General features: G+C 48.1%; 1 protein-coding gene across 3 annotated transcripts in view; it reads right to left on the bottom strand.

The window, feature by feature from the left end:
- The window catches only part of LOC119961797 (signal transducer and activator of transcription 4-like), a 163,869-nt gene that overhangs the window by 13,588 nt on the left and 128,710 nt on the right, over positions 1-21,571 (bottom strand). For all 3 annotated transcript variants that reach the window (XM_038789128.1, XM_038789127.1, XM_038789129.1), the window contains 3 exons: positions 18,070-18,205; positions 7,853-7,905; positions 6,750-6,841 (listed from right to left, as the gene is read on the bottom strand). In XM_038789128.1, the coding sequence (XP_038645056.1) occupies positions 6,750-6,841; positions 7,853-7,905; positions 18,070-18,205 (281 nt within the window). The remainder of the gene's footprint in view (positions 1-6,749; positions 6,842-7,852; positions 7,906-18,069; positions 18,206-21,571) is intronic.

The raw sequence follows: 21,571 nt of genomic DNA, 5'->3' as shown, positions 1-21,571 counted from the left end.
TCGGCAACGGCAAGGTATTTGCCCGGGGTATAGATCTGTTGAAAGTCGTACCTGCGCAGCTTGAGCAGGATACTCTGGAGGCGAGGCGTCATATCATTCTTCTCCGCACCTTTAGGGGCTACGCCCGCGCTGGAGTCGCTCCCGCTCCGCCGATAGCACCAAAACTGGCGCCAACGGCCTTTGACGCTACGCCGCACGGTGTCGGGGCTGGCCGAAAGGCCTTCGCTGGTCCGCGCATGCGCCGGAGCGTCAGTGGCCGCTGACATCACCACTGGTGCATGTGCGGTGGAGGGGGTCTCTACCGCCTCCGCCATGGTGGAGGTCATGGTGGCGGCAGAAGAAAAAAAGTGCCCCCACAGCACTGGCCCGCCCGCCGATCGGTGGGCCCCGATCGCGGGCCAGGTAACCGTAGCGGCACCCCCCGGGGTCCGATCGCCCTGCGTCCCCCCCCCCCCCCAGGACCCCGGGGGCCTGCTCCCGCCACCAATCCTGCCAGCACAGAGGTGGTTTAAACCACGTCGGCAGGATTGGCCTGTGAGCGACTGAACTTCGGCCCATCACGGGCCGGAGAATCACCGTGGGGGACACGACGACCGGCGGGTCGTGATTCCCGCTCCCGCCGATTCCCAGGTGACGGAGAATTCCGGCCATGGCGGGGGCGGGATCTACGCCGGCCCTGGGCGATTCCCGACCCTGTGAGGGGTCGGAGAATTCCGCCCCAGGTCTCTGAGGGCCGTGGTGTGTGAAGCAAGATTCAGGATTAACTTCCCGAGGAAGTTCACCATCCCCAGGAACCGGAGAACTGCTTTCTTGTCCTCGGGCGTCTTCATGGACGTGATTGTTGCGTCCTCGTCCGGACGCACCCCTTGGTGGGAGATGTGATCCCCCAGAAACTTGATGCTTGACTGGCCGAAGGAGCACTTGGCCCTATTGAGGCGGAGGCTGTGTTCGCGGATGCCCCTGAACACACGCTGAAGGCGGGCGATGTGTTCCTGCGGGGTGGCTGACCAGACGATAATGTCGTCGACATACACCCGGAAGCCGGGTGTAAACATCGGACGCAGAGATGATGCCGAATGGCATCCGGTTATAGCAGAACCTGCCAAAGGGTGTGTTGAACGTGCACAGATTCCTGCTCGACTCATCTAGTTGGATCTGCCAGAAGCCCTTCGAGGCATCCAGTTTCGAGAATAGCTTGGCGTGGGCCATCTTGGACGTGAGCTCCTCCCGTTTTGGAATCGGGTAGTGCTCCCACATGATATTCTGATTGAGATCTTCAGGATCAATACAGATCCGCAGCTCGCCGGACGGTTTCTTGACGCAGACCATGGAGCTTACCCAGTCTGTGGGTTCCGTGACCCTAGAGATGACTCCTTGGTCCTGGAGGTCCTGGAGCGGTCCTTGAGGGGCGCTGGGACTCTGCGAGGTACGTGAACGACAGGCGTGGTGTTGGGCTTGAGTAAGATTTTGTATGTGTACGGGAGCGTGCCCATGCCTTCGAAAACATCATGGTATTGCTGGATGATGGAGTCGAGTTGCGCCCTGAAGTCTGTGTCAGAGAATGCAGACACATCGCTTGAAGAGAGAAAGTGTACTCTCTGCACTAGGTGGAGCAGCTTGCATGCCTGCGCACCAAGCAGGGAGGCTTTTAAGGCAGCAACAATCTCGAACGGGAGAATGACTGTGTGAGCACGATGTGTCACCTCAAGGCGGCAGGAGCCGCTGGCAGCGATGGCATTGCCATTGTAGTCCAGCAATTTACAGGCAGATGGCAGGACAGCAGGCTGTACGCAGAGCTTGTGGAAATCAGATGATGCGATGAGATTGGCAGAAGTGCCAGTGTCCAGGCGGAACCTGACAGGGGACCGGTTGACTGTAAGGGTGGCACACCACTCATCATCCTGGCCGACGCTGTGGACGTGGACGGATTCAGTGACATGGTTGGGGGACATCCTGTTGATAGTAATGGCGCCGATTTGGAACGGGACCTGTGGGTCATTGCCGGCATAGTCGGAATCAAGGTGTAGAGTAGGTTCATTGATGGCAGGCTGGATAGCCCTGATGTCTCTGTGGGGCTGGGTGGACCTTCGAAAAGCAGCAGGCATGGAAGATCTGCACATTGCAGTGTAGTGGCCTCGTTTGCCACACTGCAGGCAGCGCCGGGACTTCGCGGGACATTGCCGCTTTAAGTGGGCGGAGCCGCAGTTGCTGCACGCCGGAGCGTTGTTACGTTCGTCGCGCCACCGCGCATGCGCGGGGCGGTCCAGCATAGCGCGCACCTGCACGAAGCGGTCCATGACATCAGCGCTCGCTGCCTGTGGGCGCGGGACTCCGTGAAAAACACACGAAATGGCCGCCATCATTCAGGTCCAGAGCCTGAAGAGATTTTATCATCTGGAACCGCTCTGCCTCGTAGGGGTCTAGCCGCGACCTTTCAGCAGCCTGGATGCATGAGTAATGCGTGGAGGCATGCTCATGAAGCACACAGGTCTCAATGGCCGTGGAGAGAGTGAGCTGCTTTACTTTTAGTAGCTGCTGGCGCAGGGCTCAGATTGAACACCATAAACAATCTGGTCATGGAGCATGGAGTCAGAGGTGGACCCGTAGTTGCAGGACTGCGCAAGGTCGCGAAGGTGGGTAATAAAGGACTGGAAAGGCTCGTCCTTACCCTGAATTCGCTGCTGAAACATGTACCTCTCGAAGCTCTCGTTGACCTTGACCGCACAGTGGCTGTCGAACTTCAGATTATGGTCTTGAACTTCGATTTGTCCTCCCCCTCACCAAAGGTGAGCAAGTTGTAAATGTGCAGAGCGTGGTCCCCGGCTGTGAAGAGGAAGAGAGCAATCTTCCGTGTGTCCGAGGCAGCTTCCAGGTCCCTGGCTTCGTGGTACAGCTGGAAGCGCTGTTTGAAAAGTTTCCATTTGGAGCCCAGGTTCCCTGCAATGCGGAGAGGCAGCGGTGGGCGAACGGAGTCCATTCTGTAGGGTGGCTGTCAGATGGCTGGAGACTGGTGGAAGGCAGATCACTGAAGGGTAGGTCTCAGAAGTGCGAGCATTCCTCAACTCCTGGTATCATGTTGTGTTGGCTTGTGTCGGCTTGAGAGATGAACAGACACTTCCAACACAGATGAAGGTTCAACTCAATTTTATTAACTACTTCTAACTAACTAACACACGATGACTGTGGGTCTAAATAATGCTAACTTGAACTAGAGACCTAAGCCTTGTCCGAACCAGTTGATTCTCTCAGCACGTGTTGTGAGTCTGTGCTGGGCTGGATGAGTTCTTGTTACACTCAGAGGTAGCACCCAGAATGAGCGGGAACCGTGGTGCCCTCTGCCTTTATAGTTTGTGTATTCTAACTGGTGATTGGCTGCGGTGTTTGTACATGTTGATTGGTCCCTGTGTGTGTCCATCAGTGTGTGTCTGCACCATGAAATATTGGTATATATTATGACATTATGGGCCAGAAAAAAATTGTGGTTCTCGAGCAACCAAGTCATTGGAAGCTTCTCTGCTGGTTTAAATTGCCTTTTGTGAAATGTATCTTGATAGGTGTAAGCTAACGATTAAGCCAACGGGTCCACAGCACAATACTATTCAGACTTTGCATAAATTGCCTTGTTCTGGATTTGTTTTGGATTGTCATCTAAGATTAATTTCATCCCCATTGTATGTTCTGAGGTGGGTTTTAGGACCCATTGCTGGAGCAATGCAAATTAAAACATTTAACCTGTGTTGTACTTGCCCTGACAATGCTCCTACAGTGCTGCAACCAACCAAAAGAAATATATTACATTTCCTTTCATTTAAATGTTTCACTTGAAGACTAAACATTATAGAAGACTATATAAACACTATGAGGGGAGGGAAGAAGAGACAGCATGTACAAAATAAAAATTTATTCCAGCGCGATCAGAATAGACTTGTCACGTAGATTTTCAGAAGCTATTTAATTCATTTCTGAGATTGAGAATACATGGAATCCCGAAGGCCTTTTTCAGACGGGTTAACAGGAGCATTACGGAGTTTGTGTGGGCACATGGGACCCCGAGGGTGAGGAGGGTGTTCTTGGAGCGGGGCAGGGATGGGGGGGGTGCTGGCGCTGCCCAACTTCTGTGGGTACTATTGGGCTGCCAATGCAGCAATGGTGCGTAAGTGGGTGATGGAGGGGGAGGGGGCAACATGGAAGAGGATGGAGATGGCGTCCTGTGTGGGCACGAGCCTGGAGGCGCTGGTGACTGCACCGCTGCCGCTCCCTCCAACGAGGTATACCACGAGCCCGGTGGTGGTGGCTACCCTCAAAATTTGGGGGCAATGGAGGCGGCACAGGGGGGAGGTGGGGGCCTCGATGGGATCCCCGATGTGGGGGAACCACCGGTTTGTTCCGGGGAGAATTGATGGCGGGTTCCTGAGTTGGCACAGGGCAGGTATCAGCAGGTTGGGGGACCTGTTTATAGACGGGAAATTTGCGAGCCTGGGGAACACCTTTCGGTACATGCAGGTGAGGGCTTTTGTCAGGCGGCAGGTGGCGGGGTTCCCCCTGCTGCCGCCGCGTGGGATCCAGGACAGGGTGCTCTCGGGGGTATGGGTTGGGGAGGGGAGGATCTCGGCGGCGTACCAAGTGATGCAGGAGATGGACGAGGCCTCGGTTGAGGAGTTGAAGGGTAAATGGGAGGAGGAGCTGGGTGAGGAGATTGAGGAGGGGACGTGGGCGGACGCCCTGGGGAGGGTGAACTCCTCCTCTTCTTGTGCGAGGCTTGGCCTCATACAGTTTAAGGTGCTGCACAGGGCCCACATGACTGGGACAAGGATGAGCCGGTTCTTTGGGAGTGAGGACAGGTGTATTAGGTGCTCTGGGAGTCCAGCAAATCATGCCCATATGTTCTGGGCATGTCCAGCATTGGGGGAATTTTGGAAGGGCGTGGCAGGAACGTTGTCGAGGGTGGTAGGATCCAGGGTCAATCCGGGCTGGGGGCTCGCAGTATTTGGGGTTGCGGAGGAGCCGGGAGTGCAGGAGGCGAAAGAGGCCGGTGTTCTGGCCTTTGCGTCCCCGGTAGCCCGGCGGAGGATTCTTCTTCAGTGGAAGGACGCGAGGCCCCCAAGCGTGGAGGCCTGGGTCAACGACATGGCAGGGTTTCTCAAGTTAGAGAAGGTGAAATTTGCCCTAAGGAGATCAGTGCAGGGGTTTTTCAGGAGGTGGCAGCCATTCCTGGACTTCCTGGCAGAACGATAGAAACAGGCCAGCAGCAGCAGACCGGGGGGGATGTTTTGTTGTTTTGTACTAAAGGGACGGGCATAGTTGTTCTGTGCCAATGTCGGACATTAATTCATTTCCTCTTCTGTGTATACGCGGGGGGGGGGGGGGGGGGGGGGGGGTTCTGTCCTGTCTATTGAAGGGATGGGCAGATGTTTTGGGGGAATGATGGGTGTTAGTTTATCTCTTCCGCTGTGGGGGGGGGGGGGGGGGGGGGGGGGGGGACGACGGTTCTTTCTGTTCTTTGTAAAAAAAGAAATTCTGTCTTTTTGTTGTTGATATTATGCAAAAATCTGAATAAAAATTATTTTAAAAAAAAGAGAATACATGGTATCAGAGGCAAATAACCCAAATGGATTGGTAAAAGAAAATTTAAACAGTGATAAGCCATGAAAAAAGTTATTAGGTGGACTGAATCTAATGGAACTCCTCAGAAACTATTCTGAGCCCCCTGATGTTTCCATTACTCAGAAATAATATGAAAATTAGTACTTCCAGTATCATAAAATGTATATTGATGCAGGTTTATTTGACTGCACTGAGAGCGACCTGGAAAAATACATGGGCAGGCTAAGGAATTGAAATTATCCAGAAATTATCAACAAGGTTAATCAAGGGCAGCAGGGTGGCGCAGTGGTTAGCACAGCTGCCTTATGGCGGCAGGGACCCGGGTTCGATTCCGACCTCGGGTAACGGTCTGTGTGGAGTTTGCACATTCTCCCCGTGTCTACGTGGGTGTTCCGGTTTCTTCCCACAGTCCAAAGATGTGCCGGTTAGTTGGATTGGGAGCTAAATTGCTCCTCAGGATGGAGTCGCAGGAATGGGGCAGGGGATAGGGTCTAGGTGGGGTAGTCTTTTGGAGGGTCAGGGCAAACTCAATGGGCTGAATGGCCTCGTTCTGCGCTGTAGGAATTCTATGGCATCTACTATGACACCTCCACATGTCTGCGTGGGTCTCACCCCAAAACCCAAAGACGTAGAATAGGAGGATTGACCATTACCCCTTAATTGGAAAAAAATAATTAGGTACACTAAATTTATATAAAAAGAGCAAGGGTAATCTAGTAGTGGTTTGCATCTATAAAACCATTGCATTAGAGGTCAAAACAGAAAGGTCATCAACCTGAACTCTGTTTCTCTCCATCGATGCTGCCTGACCTGCTCCTGCTGAGTACTTGCAGCATTATTTTGTTTTTATTTCAGATTTACAGCATCTGCAGTGTTTGGCTTTTGTTTATTAAATGGACATGATGTATTGAAAATCTCTGTAGAGGAATGGGGATTACGGTCACCTCACACAGGAAGTAACCGATTCGAAGCCTGACAGCAACAGTATCAAAAGCTATTCATTCAAGTTATCCTTAACCCCGAGAGACTGCCTAAGAAGACTAACTGTAATAATTAAGACTTCAGCATTACTGTTAAATCAGCACTGCACAAAGACATCTCTGTAATAATCATCATTATTTTGTATTATTTGTTTTTTTAATTACCCATCTATCCATAAAGCCAAAAGGTGTTTCTTGATGAGTTCAAGGATTCCATCTAACCACAACCAGAAACTGAATCTATTAGGGAGATTCTCCTGTAAATGAAAGCAAAGAAAATGACCAGAATTTGTAAACGTAGTACACAGTGGTTCTGCAGGTTATTGAAGTTTACAACTACTTAAAGCCTATCTGTTTTATTGGAACATTTTTATTGGAACACATGCATAAAAGTTTATCACAAGATTAGGAATGCAACATATGCTCAAACAAAAAGAAATGCCATTTACTTCTTAACAACCTGCAGTAATAGAGTATGTTTTACAGACAAAAATATCCTAAAGTGTTTCACAGGAATTGTAAGAAAAAAATAGGAACATGGAGCTAAAGATGCAATAGCTGGACCTCGCTATTGGGCCAACTGCTCCAAATGGCGGCCTGATAGTGGGATTCGCAACAAAATCCCTCACAATCCCGGCCATGCATACATCTGCATGGCAGAGGAGAGTGTATCATCTCTCAAAACCCACTCCCAGTGCGAGCACTAATCAGAGGCAATTCATCTCTGGGAGTAAAATATAGTCTCAAGAGAACCTGCCATAAGAGAGCCTCTCCATAAGAGGGCCCCCAATAAGAGAGCTCCCCATAAGAGGGCCACCAATAAGAGAGCTCCCCATAAGAGAGCTCCCCATCAGACAGTGAAAGGAGAATTTTAATCAGAGAGCAGTTCATCTGAAACTGTAGTATTATGTTTTTGGTGCATTAATGTAATGAGCAATGAACTTGTGCTAACATCATTTTATTATGAAAGGTGAAATATTGTACACATTTATTAATTTTTAATTACATGCCATTGATCAAAGAAGGAAATTCTGTGACAGATGGTAGCTAAGCATATCTCAGACCTCCCACCTAACATTAAATGTCGAGGTGAATATGCACAGTTGCTAAGAATAATGTTCACAGCACTGCAGTAATATGAAAGTTGCACTCTCCAATCATGAGTGCAGGTATGATATTCCAAAGTTTAAAATGGCACATAACACTAGCAAAACAAAGACACCAATTAGACCTATAATAATATGACAATACAGTTTAAATATACTTGCCTTGCAGAACTTATTCCATGAAACGTGACAATCATTGTAACTCAGCTGTTGTCCTAGAAAGTAGTAACAAAATAGCAAGTGAATATGTAAAATCAAAATTAAATATGATTTTGTAAAAATCTTATTAATTCTAAACTGCAGTAATAAGTAAGTCTCTATAAACTGCTAACATGCACTAAGTTTAAAATCCACTATTTGGATATTAGGAATAACAGAGAGGAGACTTCTTGTGTACTATATGCAGTAAATCATAAATGAATTTTACAAATGAGTTTCAGATTTTATGGAAATCTTTCCCCCTCGTGTACTGCGTACCACATTACAATTCCTTTGCAATTCATCATCAAAAAATAGCACGTTTACTAAAAAATGGTCCATCTTCAGAATCTTCCAGCCCCACCAGCAGCAGGAATCGATGTGGACGGGGGCACATGATTTGGAGAGAGGTGAAGTACTGGCGGCAGGATAAACTTGGAATTTTGTTCTCCTGATTTTCAAGGCAGGTTAAAGGTGGATCAAGCTTCCCAACAAACCATGTCAGGAATTCCATTTGAAAGCATTAGCATCTAATTTTGCTTATTAAAGGACACATCTCGCTTGATTTACCAAAAGAGCACAGCTGGTGGATGGCAGCCAACTCATGACTCCAAACCTCCATCCTCCTGGGTAAATGGTCAAGGCTGACGAGGCCGCATGTCTTTCTGTGCTGCCATGGTAATGGTCTCTCTACAGAGTATCTCCCCTTCCAAATTAAATTCTCCAGCAGTTAGAACATTCAGTTTTATGACTGTATACAAGTGGTGTGCACTTGACACACTTCACCTCTTTCATGACTTTGATGATAATAATCCGTTAATGCTGATTTTGCTTTCTTGGAGAGGACTCATAACTTCACTCATATCAAGTGTTAATAGCAAAAGATGTGTCAAGGCTGGACACGGGAAGCAGGCTAAGCAGGGATGAGGTGTGGGAAAGGGTATCAGCTGTCAACACTGAAGGGAGGGAAGGCACATGGAGGTGGATCGTAACAGGGTCTAAGATAATGGGGGAGTGGAGTTCATGGGCGACAGAGGGGAGAAAAATAGTGATATTTGGGTGGGCCAAGGGGATGAGGAAGTTAGTGAATGACAGTAGGAGGGCAGAAGGTGGTGGACCAATTCTAGAGGGTAGCACACACCATTTCCCAAATCTGACCTTGGTCATGCAGTTAGTCAAATCAAAGTGAAATCCCTCAAAGTGCACGGGGCATCTTTTCAGGTGGGTGGCGTTCAAGGTTAGCACAAGTGGTGGACAAAGGGGACATCCTAATAATCATGAGGCAAGATGTCATGTTTTCTCTTTTGTGAAGTTCACACAGTAACTGGTTTGTTCCCAATTCATGGGTCTCCCAATATCGAGATCCCAGCAAAGTATGCAGCTTTCTATTTGTTCTGTTCCATTTGTCATTGTCTGCAGTCAGAGACAGGGATGAAGGAAGGGAGGGAAATATTACACCAAAATGCCAGCCTAAATGATGTTAACTCTCGAAGTAGGACTTGAAACAACAACCTTCGGATTCCGAAGCAAGAGTGCTTTTATTGAACCATAAATTCCCCAGTCCATTTCAGCAGCATCAGTGTACGGTCTTATCAACAATAAATTCATCATTAATATGAATACCTTACCAAAGAAGCACAGCTGGTGGATGGCAGCCAACTCACGACTCCAACCCTCCATCCTCCTGGATAAATGGTCATGGCTGACGAGGCCGCATGTCTTTCTGTGTTGCCATGGTAATGGTCTCTCTACAGAGTATTGAGGGCAGTGGAGGAATGGGGAAGAGTCGGGGGTGGGGGGCAGTTGTTGAACATAACTCTCATCACCCTGCTTCATGCGCATTCATGTGTGAACAGGAGGATAACCCATCTCTGGTCCTCCATGATATCCTTCACCTGGAAGGGGTAAGGATGCCATGTATAGATGGAGGTCAGGTGAAGGGTTCAGCACTTGCCTGCTGGCATTGAGATGGAGGGGAATTTGTAAAAGACATGCTCACTAAATTTACCACTTAAAATTGTTCACACATCCACTGAGGTGTCGATGATGCAGGGTGCAGACAGCCCTTCCTTGGTAATGTCTCTCATCCAGATGAGGAGAGGAGGGCCCATTTGCAGGTTGACACTGGGCAGGAGGAGCAAGGGACTGGACAGCATGGGGCAGCAGAGCCTCACAGACGTCAAGATGCCCAACCATATTGCTGTTATCTAGAGATGAGTGAATGGCAATGTCTTCATCTGTCTGGGATGTGGTTGCTCATATTTGCCAGCCTCTCCAGTAGGAGCTGCAACCATAAGGACTTTGGAAGAATAATGCGTAATTCCTGGCCAAGTCGACACAACACTGTGGGCCAAAGGGCCTGTACTATGTTGTACTGTTCTATGTATATTGGGTGAATGTCTGTCCGGATGTCCTTTGAATGTGGCGGCAGGACTTTCAACATCATGAGGTAACAGTAGGATGGGTGACTTACCACCTGGCTCACCACGAGATTTGCCATGCTCCTCACTGATACAAAATTAACAAGTTGCACAATGGAAGATCTCATGTGTTCGGGCATCTCGCCACCAGACTTAGACTCCAGAACGGAAGATTCGCCTATTCTCCTAACTGTTCAAGGCAAACAATTCTCTTCAATTCCAAATTCATTAAAAAAATTCAATGCAAAACCAAGAAGCTAAAAGAATAAGATTATCCATCACACTTTGTTGTTTTCTTTATGTTTCCTTTGTGGCTGTAAGGTTTCAATGCAATAAGTGTATATTTTTTGACATTGTGAGCAGAGTTTAATGTCCTTCCCCAGTGCTGAGGGGATTTAATCAAGCGGGAGGATGATGTTTGAGACCTCACTGCTTTTCCACCTCCACGCTTGTTAAGTGCATGGCAGCAAGGCTAATGCATGGACTTTCAACCCTGCTGTCAATTGAGGCCCTTAGTGAGAAATTAAGGGACTCATCCCACCATCACTGGAATGAGTCCAGTGTTAGCGGGGGGCTTGCCAATGCGGGCAGCTCACCACATGGGGAGCATAGCAAGAAATGCTGTGTGAGGTTGCTTTCAGGTTTCAAGGGAGGATCCCTTGTTCAAAGCACTCAGTGCCTGATTCAGGGACCCAGCATCAGGATGGGAGAACCCACTGATTGAAGGAGCCCCCCCCCCCCCCCCCCCCCCCTTCGTCAGCCCCACATTTCACTCCCGCGATCACTCATATGTTTGTGTGGTCTAGTGATCCTAGGCCTCGGGTGGGTGCTGTACCACAGCAGCCTCCCCAGTGACAATGAACTATCTGATTCTGATAACAAAAAATTTTTTTTATGAATTTGGAACTGAAGAGATTTGTTTTCCTTGAAAAGTCTGGACAATGTTTTCCTCTGATTGGCCAGCAGCTCTCGGTGGTTGGGACTTTTGCCCTTTGGCTCCTTGATCCCAGGGAAGGCCCAGCGGTGTCCGGTTCAGTATCTGGATGCTTAATTCGGTGGGCCTTCCCAAAAAGAGTTAACACCGCTTAATTACTGCCAAATAAATAATACTTTTCAGTCATTTAAATTTACCTCATCATTTCAGTTCAGCACAAATATTTCCCAGCAAAATTATTTTTGTGCGATAATTCTCACCATACCAGATCATTTGAAATGTTCTTGGCTAACCATTTCTCCAACCTCAGAAAAAGTAAGTGTCGTTCTCAATGGCTATTTTTCAATCCTGCTGTTGTTGAGGCTTTATCACAATAGAAGTGTACTTGCTTCAGAATCTCTGCCAAAATGTATGTACAGCTAGCTTTCAATAAAGTTCTATAGAAATCAATCATTTCCTCTGTTGCTGTTCACTTGTGTGAGTTTATCATCAGTGCAACGAAAAACCATTTATGCAGCGTCAATCAGATGATTGGTTTGGAAGACCTACAAACTCGGTCTTCCTTTATGGATAGGTTTCGTCATTTTTCAGGCAGCCTACTAAATGATAATCAATAACCATATTGTCGGGAGGGGAGCTAAAATTGAGCAGTTGGTAGCCATGAAAGGTAAAGTACAAATTTCAGGTACATTTGCAAGAGAGAGATGAGGAACTTTAATAGCATTGTTCCATGATACTTGGTAGGCTGCCAAGAATGTGTGCTTGTGAGTATGTGTTGTGATATGCTATTGAGGAAGTCATTTTGAGTATGATTTTCCTTCTGTTGATTGAAATAAATGAAGATTATTTTAACCAAAATAAGTGCACACATATGGAAGATTTTGATGTCAGAATAAACAGCTTAGAAGATCAAATCATTAAATTTACTAATTAGCTGTCGAAGACTCCCTTCCAACTTTGTGATGTGATAGTTAAGGAATTTTCTTGTAAGTAGCTATCAGGGAATGTTTCAACTTGCCATAAAACTGTCATTACAGATTGGCTATTTGTAACAGAAAAAAAACAATTTTCAGTTCTACTGATTTTCACTGAGTAGCTAAGTAGGAAGATTCAGTGTACACAAAATGCGTAGTCATGTCTCACCTAACAATCTACCAAATGGAGCACAGCAATCAGTAGTCTTGCATTTGACATCAGTTAACCCTGCTAAATGCCATGCACTTTGCACTCATAAAACACTGAAGTAACAGGTCTGCTCAGCACAGGTGCTGAAAAGATGTAAATAATCAAGGTCTGTGCAAATGTGAATTTAAAATCTAGGCCAGCATAAGAAGGACCAAGTGATGAGGTCACTTTGGAGAACCTTCCCTTACCCTGATGTACTCATCTCAGTTGTGCTGGTCTAGTGAGTGAAGGCGAGAAATCTTGGAACAGTGATAGACAGAATGAATGTACATCAGCTTGTTGAAAAGCTTAAATGTTTGGGAGAAACATGAATCTTATAAGATATTAAGAAGTATGGACAGGAGCAGGACATTCGGCTCATCAAGCCTGATGCAACATTTGTTGAGGCTATGGCTGATCTGATTGCGGCCTCCTTCCATAGAGGCCTCTTTTGGAGTGAAAGAAAGTCCTCCTCGTCTTGGTCTTAAATGGGAGGCTCTTTATTTTTAAGCTGTGCCTGCCCCGTAGTGACATTTCTCTGAACTGCTTCCAATGTAATTTATTCTTCCTTAAGTAAGGGGATCAATCATATTGGGGTGGAGGTTGGTTGCTCTGTCCTGTGGTTCAGTGTGGCTGGGGGATCTGGTGGGGTTTTTGTGTCTGGAATGGGGGGGATTTCTTTGTGGGGGGGTGAGGGGTTCCACGGGAGATGGGGTTTGTTTGTAATGCATTTTGAGGAGCTGGTTGTTGTCAGCTGTTAAGGGTGAGGGGGCAAATTGGGGCATTTGGTTGTTGTTCCGGTGGGGGGGGGGGGGGGGGGGGGGGCAGTTGGGGGTTGGTGCCGCCTCAACAATGCCCTGTACTGTTCTAGCAATGATTTGGAGATGCTGGCGTTGGACTGGGGTGAGCACAGTAAGAAGTCTTACAACACCAGGTTAAAGTCCAACAGGTTTGATTCAAACACGAGCTTTCAGAGCGCTGCTCCTTCCTCAGGTGAATGGAGAGGTATGTTCCAGAAACATTTATATGTTTCCATATGTACCAACTGTCCTGGCTTGAGGCAATTCACACCTCTTTAACCTGGGATTACTCCCTCTCTCTGGATCTGTAATGATTTGATTACCCGCAAATGCTCGCATTCCAAGCATTGTCTGGCATCTCTGACTTTGTCTACATAAATGTTTCTGGAACATACCTCTCCATTCACCTGAGGAAGGAGCAGTGCTCCGAAAGCTCGTATTTGAAACAAAGCTGTTGGACTTTAACCTGGTGTTGTAAGACTTCTTACTGTTCTAGCAAGAGTTCCCTACTCCAGCCACTTGCAAAAAAGGCCAACATTTAATTTGTCTTCCTAATTACTTCCTGTACCAGCATGCTGACCTTTTTGTGATTCATAAACAGGGACACCCAGATCCACTATATTATGCAGACTCTCTCGATTTAATTCATGCTCCACTTTTCTATTCTCCTGCCAAGATGGACAGCCTCACATTTTCGCACATCATTCTCCAACTGACAATTTTTTGCTCCCTCACTTACATTATCTGTATCCCTTTACTAATCTTTTGTATCCTCCTCACAACTTTCATTCCTGCCTATCTTTATTTAATCAGGAAATTTGTCTACAATTTGGTCAGTCCCTTCATCCAAGTTATTAATGTGGGTTGCAAATAATTGAGGCCCCAGCATTGAAACCTGTGGCACTCCATTAGTTACAGTTTTCCAACCTTAAAAATTGATCTATTTATCCTGACTCTGTTTCCTTTTACTTAGCCAATTCTCTATCCATGCTAATATGTCACTGGAGGATAATCATCCTCAGAAATTAATTTATAAGATCATCTGTCACTGCTACTCCATATCCCACATCACTTAATATTCTCTGGCCATTATTTTAAAATAAGAATTTGAACACTTTTTTGCTTCGTTTTGCAGATGAACCATTATCTCCTCTCTTAATCCATCCTTTGGTTCCCCTGCCTGTTTTGTGAGGATTTCAATTCCAACCTTTTTATTCATCTGAGGAAGGAGCTACGCTCCGAAAGCTGGTGATTTGAATCAAACCTGTTGGACTTTAACCTGTTGCTGTAAGACTTCTTACTGTGCCACCCAGAACAACGCCAGCACCTCCACATTATGACCTTTTTATGGTTAATCTAATACTCATTTTGGGATGCAGTACATTGGTGCTACAGCAGGTGGTGTTTGATCACCAACCTTTCAATGAAGCTTAACAACCAAATTTAATCCTTACAATTGGACATTTGGGGCACGATTCTATGGAAAAAGTTCGAAGTGTGGTAGGGAGCGGGAACTGACACGAGCTTCCCAGGGCTTGGCCCAGCGGCCGGCAATGCAATTCAATGTTAAATGGTCCACTTGATGAGGCCTCACGGGTTTCTGAAAATGAAGGGTCGCCAGCTGATTCACCGGGACCGCGCTCGCCAGTCCCCTGCTAACAAGGTCGAGCAGCACTTAAGCTGCACTTGCTCAGCCAACCCCAGCCAGCTCAAACAATGGCACCTGGGAGGAAGGCCACACGATTCGGGGACGTTCTCCTAGGGAGGCTCCTAGACGCTGTGGAGGCCAGGAGGGATGTCCTGGGGGTTCCGGAGGGTGAGCCATAGGGCAGCCAGTGCTGCCTGGGACGGGGTGGTGGCAGCTATGAGCTCAGAGAGTGCAATCAGGAGGCCTGGCCTCCAGTGCCCAAAAAAGATCAACAACCTATACCGGGCAGCACGAGAGAACAGACACCAATGCCCTCCACACCACAGCACCCACCGCTTACAAGGGAGCATCCACCCTGCAACTCCGCATCCGACACCCAGCCCTCCCTCTACCCCCTCACCCTTCAACCCCCCAACCGTCCTTCCACCCCTCCCTCCATATTTCCCTCCCACCACTGTGAACCACGTGTGTGGCTAACGATGCCCTCTCTGTATCCTCAGGAAAAGCTCTCTCATAATCGTCGGGAGAGGACCCAGACTGGCGGAGGGGTGCCGGACTTAAGAATCCTCATCTCCTTCAAAGAGCGTGCCATGGAGGTGACTTGAATGGCCGAGGACAGAGCAGTCACCAACGCGGGGGCTGCCGGACCCTGCAGTGGTGAGTAAACACCAGGCTCCACCCAGAGGACCTGTCAAATGTCAGTTGTTATTGCCTTACTGACTGACCCACCCCTCCCACTGACCACATGTTCATTCTCCCGCAGGTCCTCCAGCCGACGGCACCGCCCACACCGGACGGCCCCCTCTCCTGCCTCCCACGAGGCCACCTCGGAGGAGAGCTCCGAGGATGCAACCATTATAGTCGCGGCACAGTTTTTCATCACCACACTTCATCGACGCAGATACACACACCTCGGTGGGACACGTTAGTGGTCAGACTCCTGGGGCACAGCTGCTGATGTACATCAGGTAATAATAATAATCTTTATTGTCACAAAGTGGCTTACATTAAAAAGTAGGTGGAGGCAGGAATCCCCGGCGAGACAGCAGTGGGAGGGTGGCTGGATCCCACACACAGCTGGGTCCCAGCCTGATGCTGAGCCTGTGGTACCAGTTTACCCGGAGATGATGGAGATGATAGGGAGCAGCCTCGATATTCAGAGGGAGAAGTTACCGTCAGTCCAGCAGGTCCATAGTCACTTTGACAAGTCCCAAAGGCTATGGGCGCAGGAGATGTCGCTGGCAATGTGTGGCACTGAGGCCAACTGCTAGGATGGTGACTGCAGTGGAAAGCCTGGTGCACAACATCAGCACCATTAGTGAAAGTGTCCAAGACATCGCGTAGTCGGGAAAGTGGGGGATTGTATTACACATTAAACACCCTTGTACATAACCATTATGACGCCTCTGCCACATTCATTCGCAATGCAAGCTGACCTCCGATCCTTGGCCCATCTCCGCAGGCATCCCCCCATCCTCATGGCACCCACCCACTCTCTGGCTGTGGACATGTCCCTGGAGCTGCGTCCCATTCTCTGGGTATTTAGATGTTGGCTGCTGAGTGTGTTGCCTCCCGCAGTGTTCAGACACTGTGTCCAGGCATCAAGTTGTGATTGGGATGCTAGGCAATGACTCCCACATGATCCCTATTGTCAATAGCCTTCACCCACAGAGCCAGAGGCCTTTGCAGTCGGTGGGGTTATGGGTGGTCAGTGTGGCAGATGGGCAGGGAGAAGGGTTGCCCCCGGAACGGGTAAATATAATCCAGGGGTTGGCATGGTGGTGCCGTGAGTGGTTTCCCCCCGGTACCCCCCCCCCCCCCCCCCCCCCCCCCACCCAGCACTTCACCTCCACCCTCCTATTGTGGTTCAGCTCTGTGGAGGTTCCCCCACCCCCAGCCGAGGGTCTCCCACCCCCCACCAAGCACTGGGTGGCGAGTCCAGCACCCCCAAGTTCTTTCCCTGTGAGCAAACATGGCTACTCACCTCTTCGGCTCCTCACAGAAGCATTTCCACCAGGTTCATGTTTTTCAAAAAGAGTACTAATCAGCGCAAGCATGAATGAATGAAATGAATGAATGAATGAATGAATAAATGAAAATGAATGAATGAAAATGAATGAAAATCGCTTATTGCCACAAGTAGGCTTCAAATGAAGTTACTGTGAAAAGCCCCTAGTCGCCACATTCTGTCGCCTGTTCGGGGAGGCTATTACGGGAACAAGCACTTGCTGGGGAGGCCACTGAATGGCGGGAGGCCGTTGGATATGGGGTGGCTCTCGTTAATTGTATGGAAATGGGGCCTAAGTGGTGATAATTGGTTACTCGCCATGCTACGGCGAGATCCCAATTTCGTCTACAGGAGCAGGCTGGTTGCATTGCAAACTGGCACCTGGCGCGGTTCTCATTTTTGGCCTCTCCCGCTATTCACTGGCCTCGTTTTGTTCAAGCAAGAGCGCAACGAGGTCGGAGAGTCGCGCGCTTGGATTTTATTGCCGGCTGGATTGAAAAACAGAAACACGTAAAATAAGCAGGCTCAATAAAGGAATCACATTTATCAAAAACTTTGGACTTACCAGCAAAACAACTTTGAAAGGAACTGAAGACTTAAGTTAAATAATGGGACCTCGTTATTAAATAATTAAAGGTGACTTACATGGGCAAACCGCAAGAAAATTTAGCCTGGCCCTGTGCCAGCCTGTCTGTTCGAGGTGGCTGCAATAGTGGGAAACCGGATCTCCGGGTTCCCAGGAGATACGTAAAAGGTAGGAGGAAGTAGGTGAGGCTCAGAATGCATTCCTGGAGGTAAAAGGAGCTTCCCTGCTGCCCAACTCCCCAGCCACACAAAAATCAAAATAAATTAATTTTGGGATCTGTCGCCACGCACTGGTTGGAGTGGAAATGGTGGGGAGCCACGCAGTTCAGACCAAAATTGCCAAGTACATCTGGTATTATGATTAATGTTTTAAATGGGCTGATCACTTGATATGGAGGGTTGGGCTGGGCTGGGCACTCCAGCTGACCAGTGATGGTAAAACATTTCCACAGCGGCAAAGAGGCAGTGGAGGGAGGTGTGTGTGTGTGTGTGTGGGTGGGGGGGGGAGGCTGATGTTTCAGCTGATTGTTTTCTCGTTGCTGATTCTAACCATGGAAATACTCATGTGCATTGGGATGTGTCAGCTAAATACAGTTAGTTTCTGATTTGTTTTTGAACCTACCCAGCAGCTTCTCTGCTAACATGTTGAGCTGATCCGAATTCAAACTTCGTCCCACGTAAGAGGAGAACTGCCAACTCAGCACCTCTGAAAGTTGACTCCAAGTGGCAGTGGGCGGGCTGGTGAACAATGCCAAATTCTGTAAAATGCAAGGTACGTTACTAACTCAACCAACCCTTGTCTCAATATACGGGGATAAAAACAGAAAATACTGCAAATAATACTCAGCAGCTCTAACAGCAACAAGGAAAGACATGCTAACATTTTATGTCTAACAGTCTGTCAGAACTTCAAGTGATTTTGTTGAAGAGTTACGCCCAAAACATTAGCCTGTATTTTTTTTAAAAACAGATGCTGACACGATATTCTCAGCACTTGCAGTTTTCCTTACATAGTTGATCTATTATCAAATCTAACTGAAGCCTCTTGTAAAAATGAATGAACTGTCAGTGCTGGAACAGTTATTGATTAGACTCCAATGCATTGCGTGCAGTTCTAAGCAACTAATTAAAGGATGAATTTTAATACTCTCAGGAAAGTGGCATAGAAAATTCCACTTGAAATGAATGAAATTAAAATCGCTTATTGTCACAAGTAGGCTTCAAATGAAGTTACTGTGAAAAGCTCCTCGTCGCCACATTCCGGCGCCTGTTCAGGATGGCTGGTACGGGAATTGAACCTGCCCTGCTGGCCTGCCTTGGTCTGCTTTAAAATCCAGCCATTTAGCCCTGTGCTAAACCATCCCCTGCTATCAAGACTTTGGAGGAAGCTGGCTTATCCATAGAAGCAAAATAATTATTACTTTGAAGTATTCATAAACAACTCCAAATTGAGAAGCTGAATAGGATCAACATACTTCCCAATTATTTTGAAGCGTGCGGTGGATAAAGTGCCTAGCCCTTTTAAATTTTGTGAGCGCACATGTGCGGTAACATAAAGGAGCTGGCTTGTGTGCAACCTGCATGGGTTTGGATGCTTTACAGCAGCATTGCTTAGAGGAAACAGAGGAAGTCAGTCTAGCCAAGATGTTTATAGAGTTGTGGAACAAGTTATGAAGGAAGGCCGCAGTTACATATATTATAAAGAGCTTTATGAGTTAACCGGCACATGACACTAGGAGGAAATCTTTCAGCCTGTCAGGCTTGTTGCACCATTCACTCAGAAGTGCACGGCAGGTATTTTAGAACTTGGGGCCTGGGCAACGGAAGGCACGGTCACCAATGGTGGAATGGTTAAATGTAAATGAGGATGTCTAAGAGACCAGAATTGGCAGAATGAAAATATCTTTTTTTTAAATAAATTTAGAATAGCCAATTCATTTTTTCCAATTAAGGGGCAATTCAGCATGGCCAATCCACCTAGCACGGACATCTTTGGGTTGTGGGGGCAAAACCCACGCAACACGGGGAGAATATGCAAATTCATCATGGACAGTGACCCAGAGCCGGGATCGAACCTGGGACCTCGGCGCCGTGAGACAGCAATGCTAACTACTGCCCTAGGAATGCAGATATCTGAGGGTTGCAGGACTGGAGGAGATTACAGGAATAAGGGAGGGGGTCAGCCCATGGAGGGAATTTGAAAACAAGGATGATCATTTTAAAGACTCTGTTGACCAGGACCCAATGTAGGTCAGCAAGCACAAGGACGATAGGTGAAGGGAATTGGTGTGCGTTAGGTCACAGACAAGAGAGTTTCAAATAACCTTGGTTTACAAAGGGTACACTGTGGGAGATGATTCAGGAATAAGTTGAAATAGTCAAGTTTAGAAGTTACAGAGGCATGAATGAGGGTTTCAGCAGCAAAAGTCAGGCGATGGTACTAGGTAGTCGTAGTGATGGTGTGAATTTGTGGTCAGAAGCTCATTACAGGTTGCAAACAGTCTTGTGTAGTCTCACACAATTGCCTGGGATGGGGATGGAGTCAGTAGTTGGGAAAAGGAGTTTAAGTGGAGATCGAAATAATGACATCAGTCTTCCCAATATTTAATGGGAGGAAATTTCAGCTCATCCTGTGCGGGAAGTCAGTGAAGCAATCTCATAATTTAGCAAAGGTGGAGGTCAAAAGAGGTGGTCATGAGGCAGACCTGTGTGTCAGCAGCCAAAATGCAAAAACTAATGATGTGCTTTTGGATGCTGTTGTCGGGGAGGGCAGCAAATAGATGAGAAACAGCTGGGGGTCAAGGATACATCATGAGGAGACACCAGAACTAACAAAGGGACAGGAAGAGAATCCATTGCAAATAATATTCTGGATAACATAATATAGATAAGAGTGGAGAGAGCAGTCTCACAACAGTGGAGAGGGGCTGGAGTAGTATATTTTTGTAATTTTTTCATGGGATGTGAGTGTCAGTGACAAGGCCAGCATTTGTTGCCCCTGCCTAATTGCCCTTGAGAAGGTGGTGATGAGCAGGGAGGTTGTTGGAGGTTTGCAGGCTGCCACTGAAAAAAGCAATGAAATAGAAATGTCTTGAGGCCAGCCTGATGGTAGAGGGAGAGGGTGAGTATGCCATGAGGCACCAGGTGAATCGAAGCACAGCAGAGGAGGATGCTTGGATATTTATTAAAGACTTCCAAGAAGTAACATGGGAGTAACTGGCCTTGCGCACAACCTCTACATCCTGAGAATCAAGTTTATTAAACTGTTATTTAACATACAAGGGGCGGGAATCTCTGATCGCCAACATCGCATTCAGCAATTGGCCAGAGAATCTCCTTTTACGCCGGAACCAGTGGTGGCGCTGTTTTTGCGATGCTCCACCCCCTCAAAATGATGTACTCACCCCATGCCGTATGGAGGGCCTCAGGACATCACCTGAGACCCTCCCCCCCGATGGTCTGAGTCCCCAACGGCGTGGGGCACGTGAGCTCACACCGTTTGGGAACCTCGCATGGCAGCTACGGACTGAGTCAAGCGCGGCCGCAGTCGAGGGAGAGCTGTGCCGCTGACAACGGGGGCTTCAGCGGGGGCTGGGAGCGGTCCAGAGGTGGCGAGCTGGCTACAGGGGGGAAGATTTTGGCAGGCCGGGTCCACGTGCAGCCATCACCATGTTGCACGGCGCGGCCGTCACCATGCACATGCGCAGCCATGCACCCGGCCATTCTGCGGCCGTATTCGCAGGTAAAGCATGTTGTGCGGGTGCTAGCCCCCCACCAGGCAGAGGAACGGTACACAAGACCAGACGGATCCTGCGGACATAGCCGCAGGATCGGAGAATCTAGCCCAAAGTATTTATTTCGAATAATGCACGCTTCTCTAGGCCACTGCTCAGGAAATTGTTTTAACTATTCTGCCCTGTTGTCGCTTTCCTGTCTTTCCACCTCCCTCTATTAATGAACTTTCTTGAAACCCAATCAGCGGGATTTTCTGTATCTCTGCGGCATGTTTCACGGAGGAAGCCATCAATTCGCTGGCATCTGGTCCCACGGTTGTCAACGGGGTTCCCGTCGTATGGAACTCCTGCTGCTGGGAAAACTGCAGCAGGGGTTTGGCGTCGGTTGGA

This window comes from Scyliorhinus canicula, chromosome 2 (assembly GCF_902713615.1).
Source record: "Scyliorhinus canicula chromosome 2, sScyCan1.1, whole genome shotgun sequence".
In the NCBI taxonomy this organism is placed as follows: Eukaryota; Metazoa; Chordata; class Chondrichthyes; order Carcharhiniformes; family Scyliorhinidae; genus Scyliorhinus; species Scyliorhinus canicula.
This window is presented reverse-complemented; position numbering and strand designations above follow the sequence as displayed.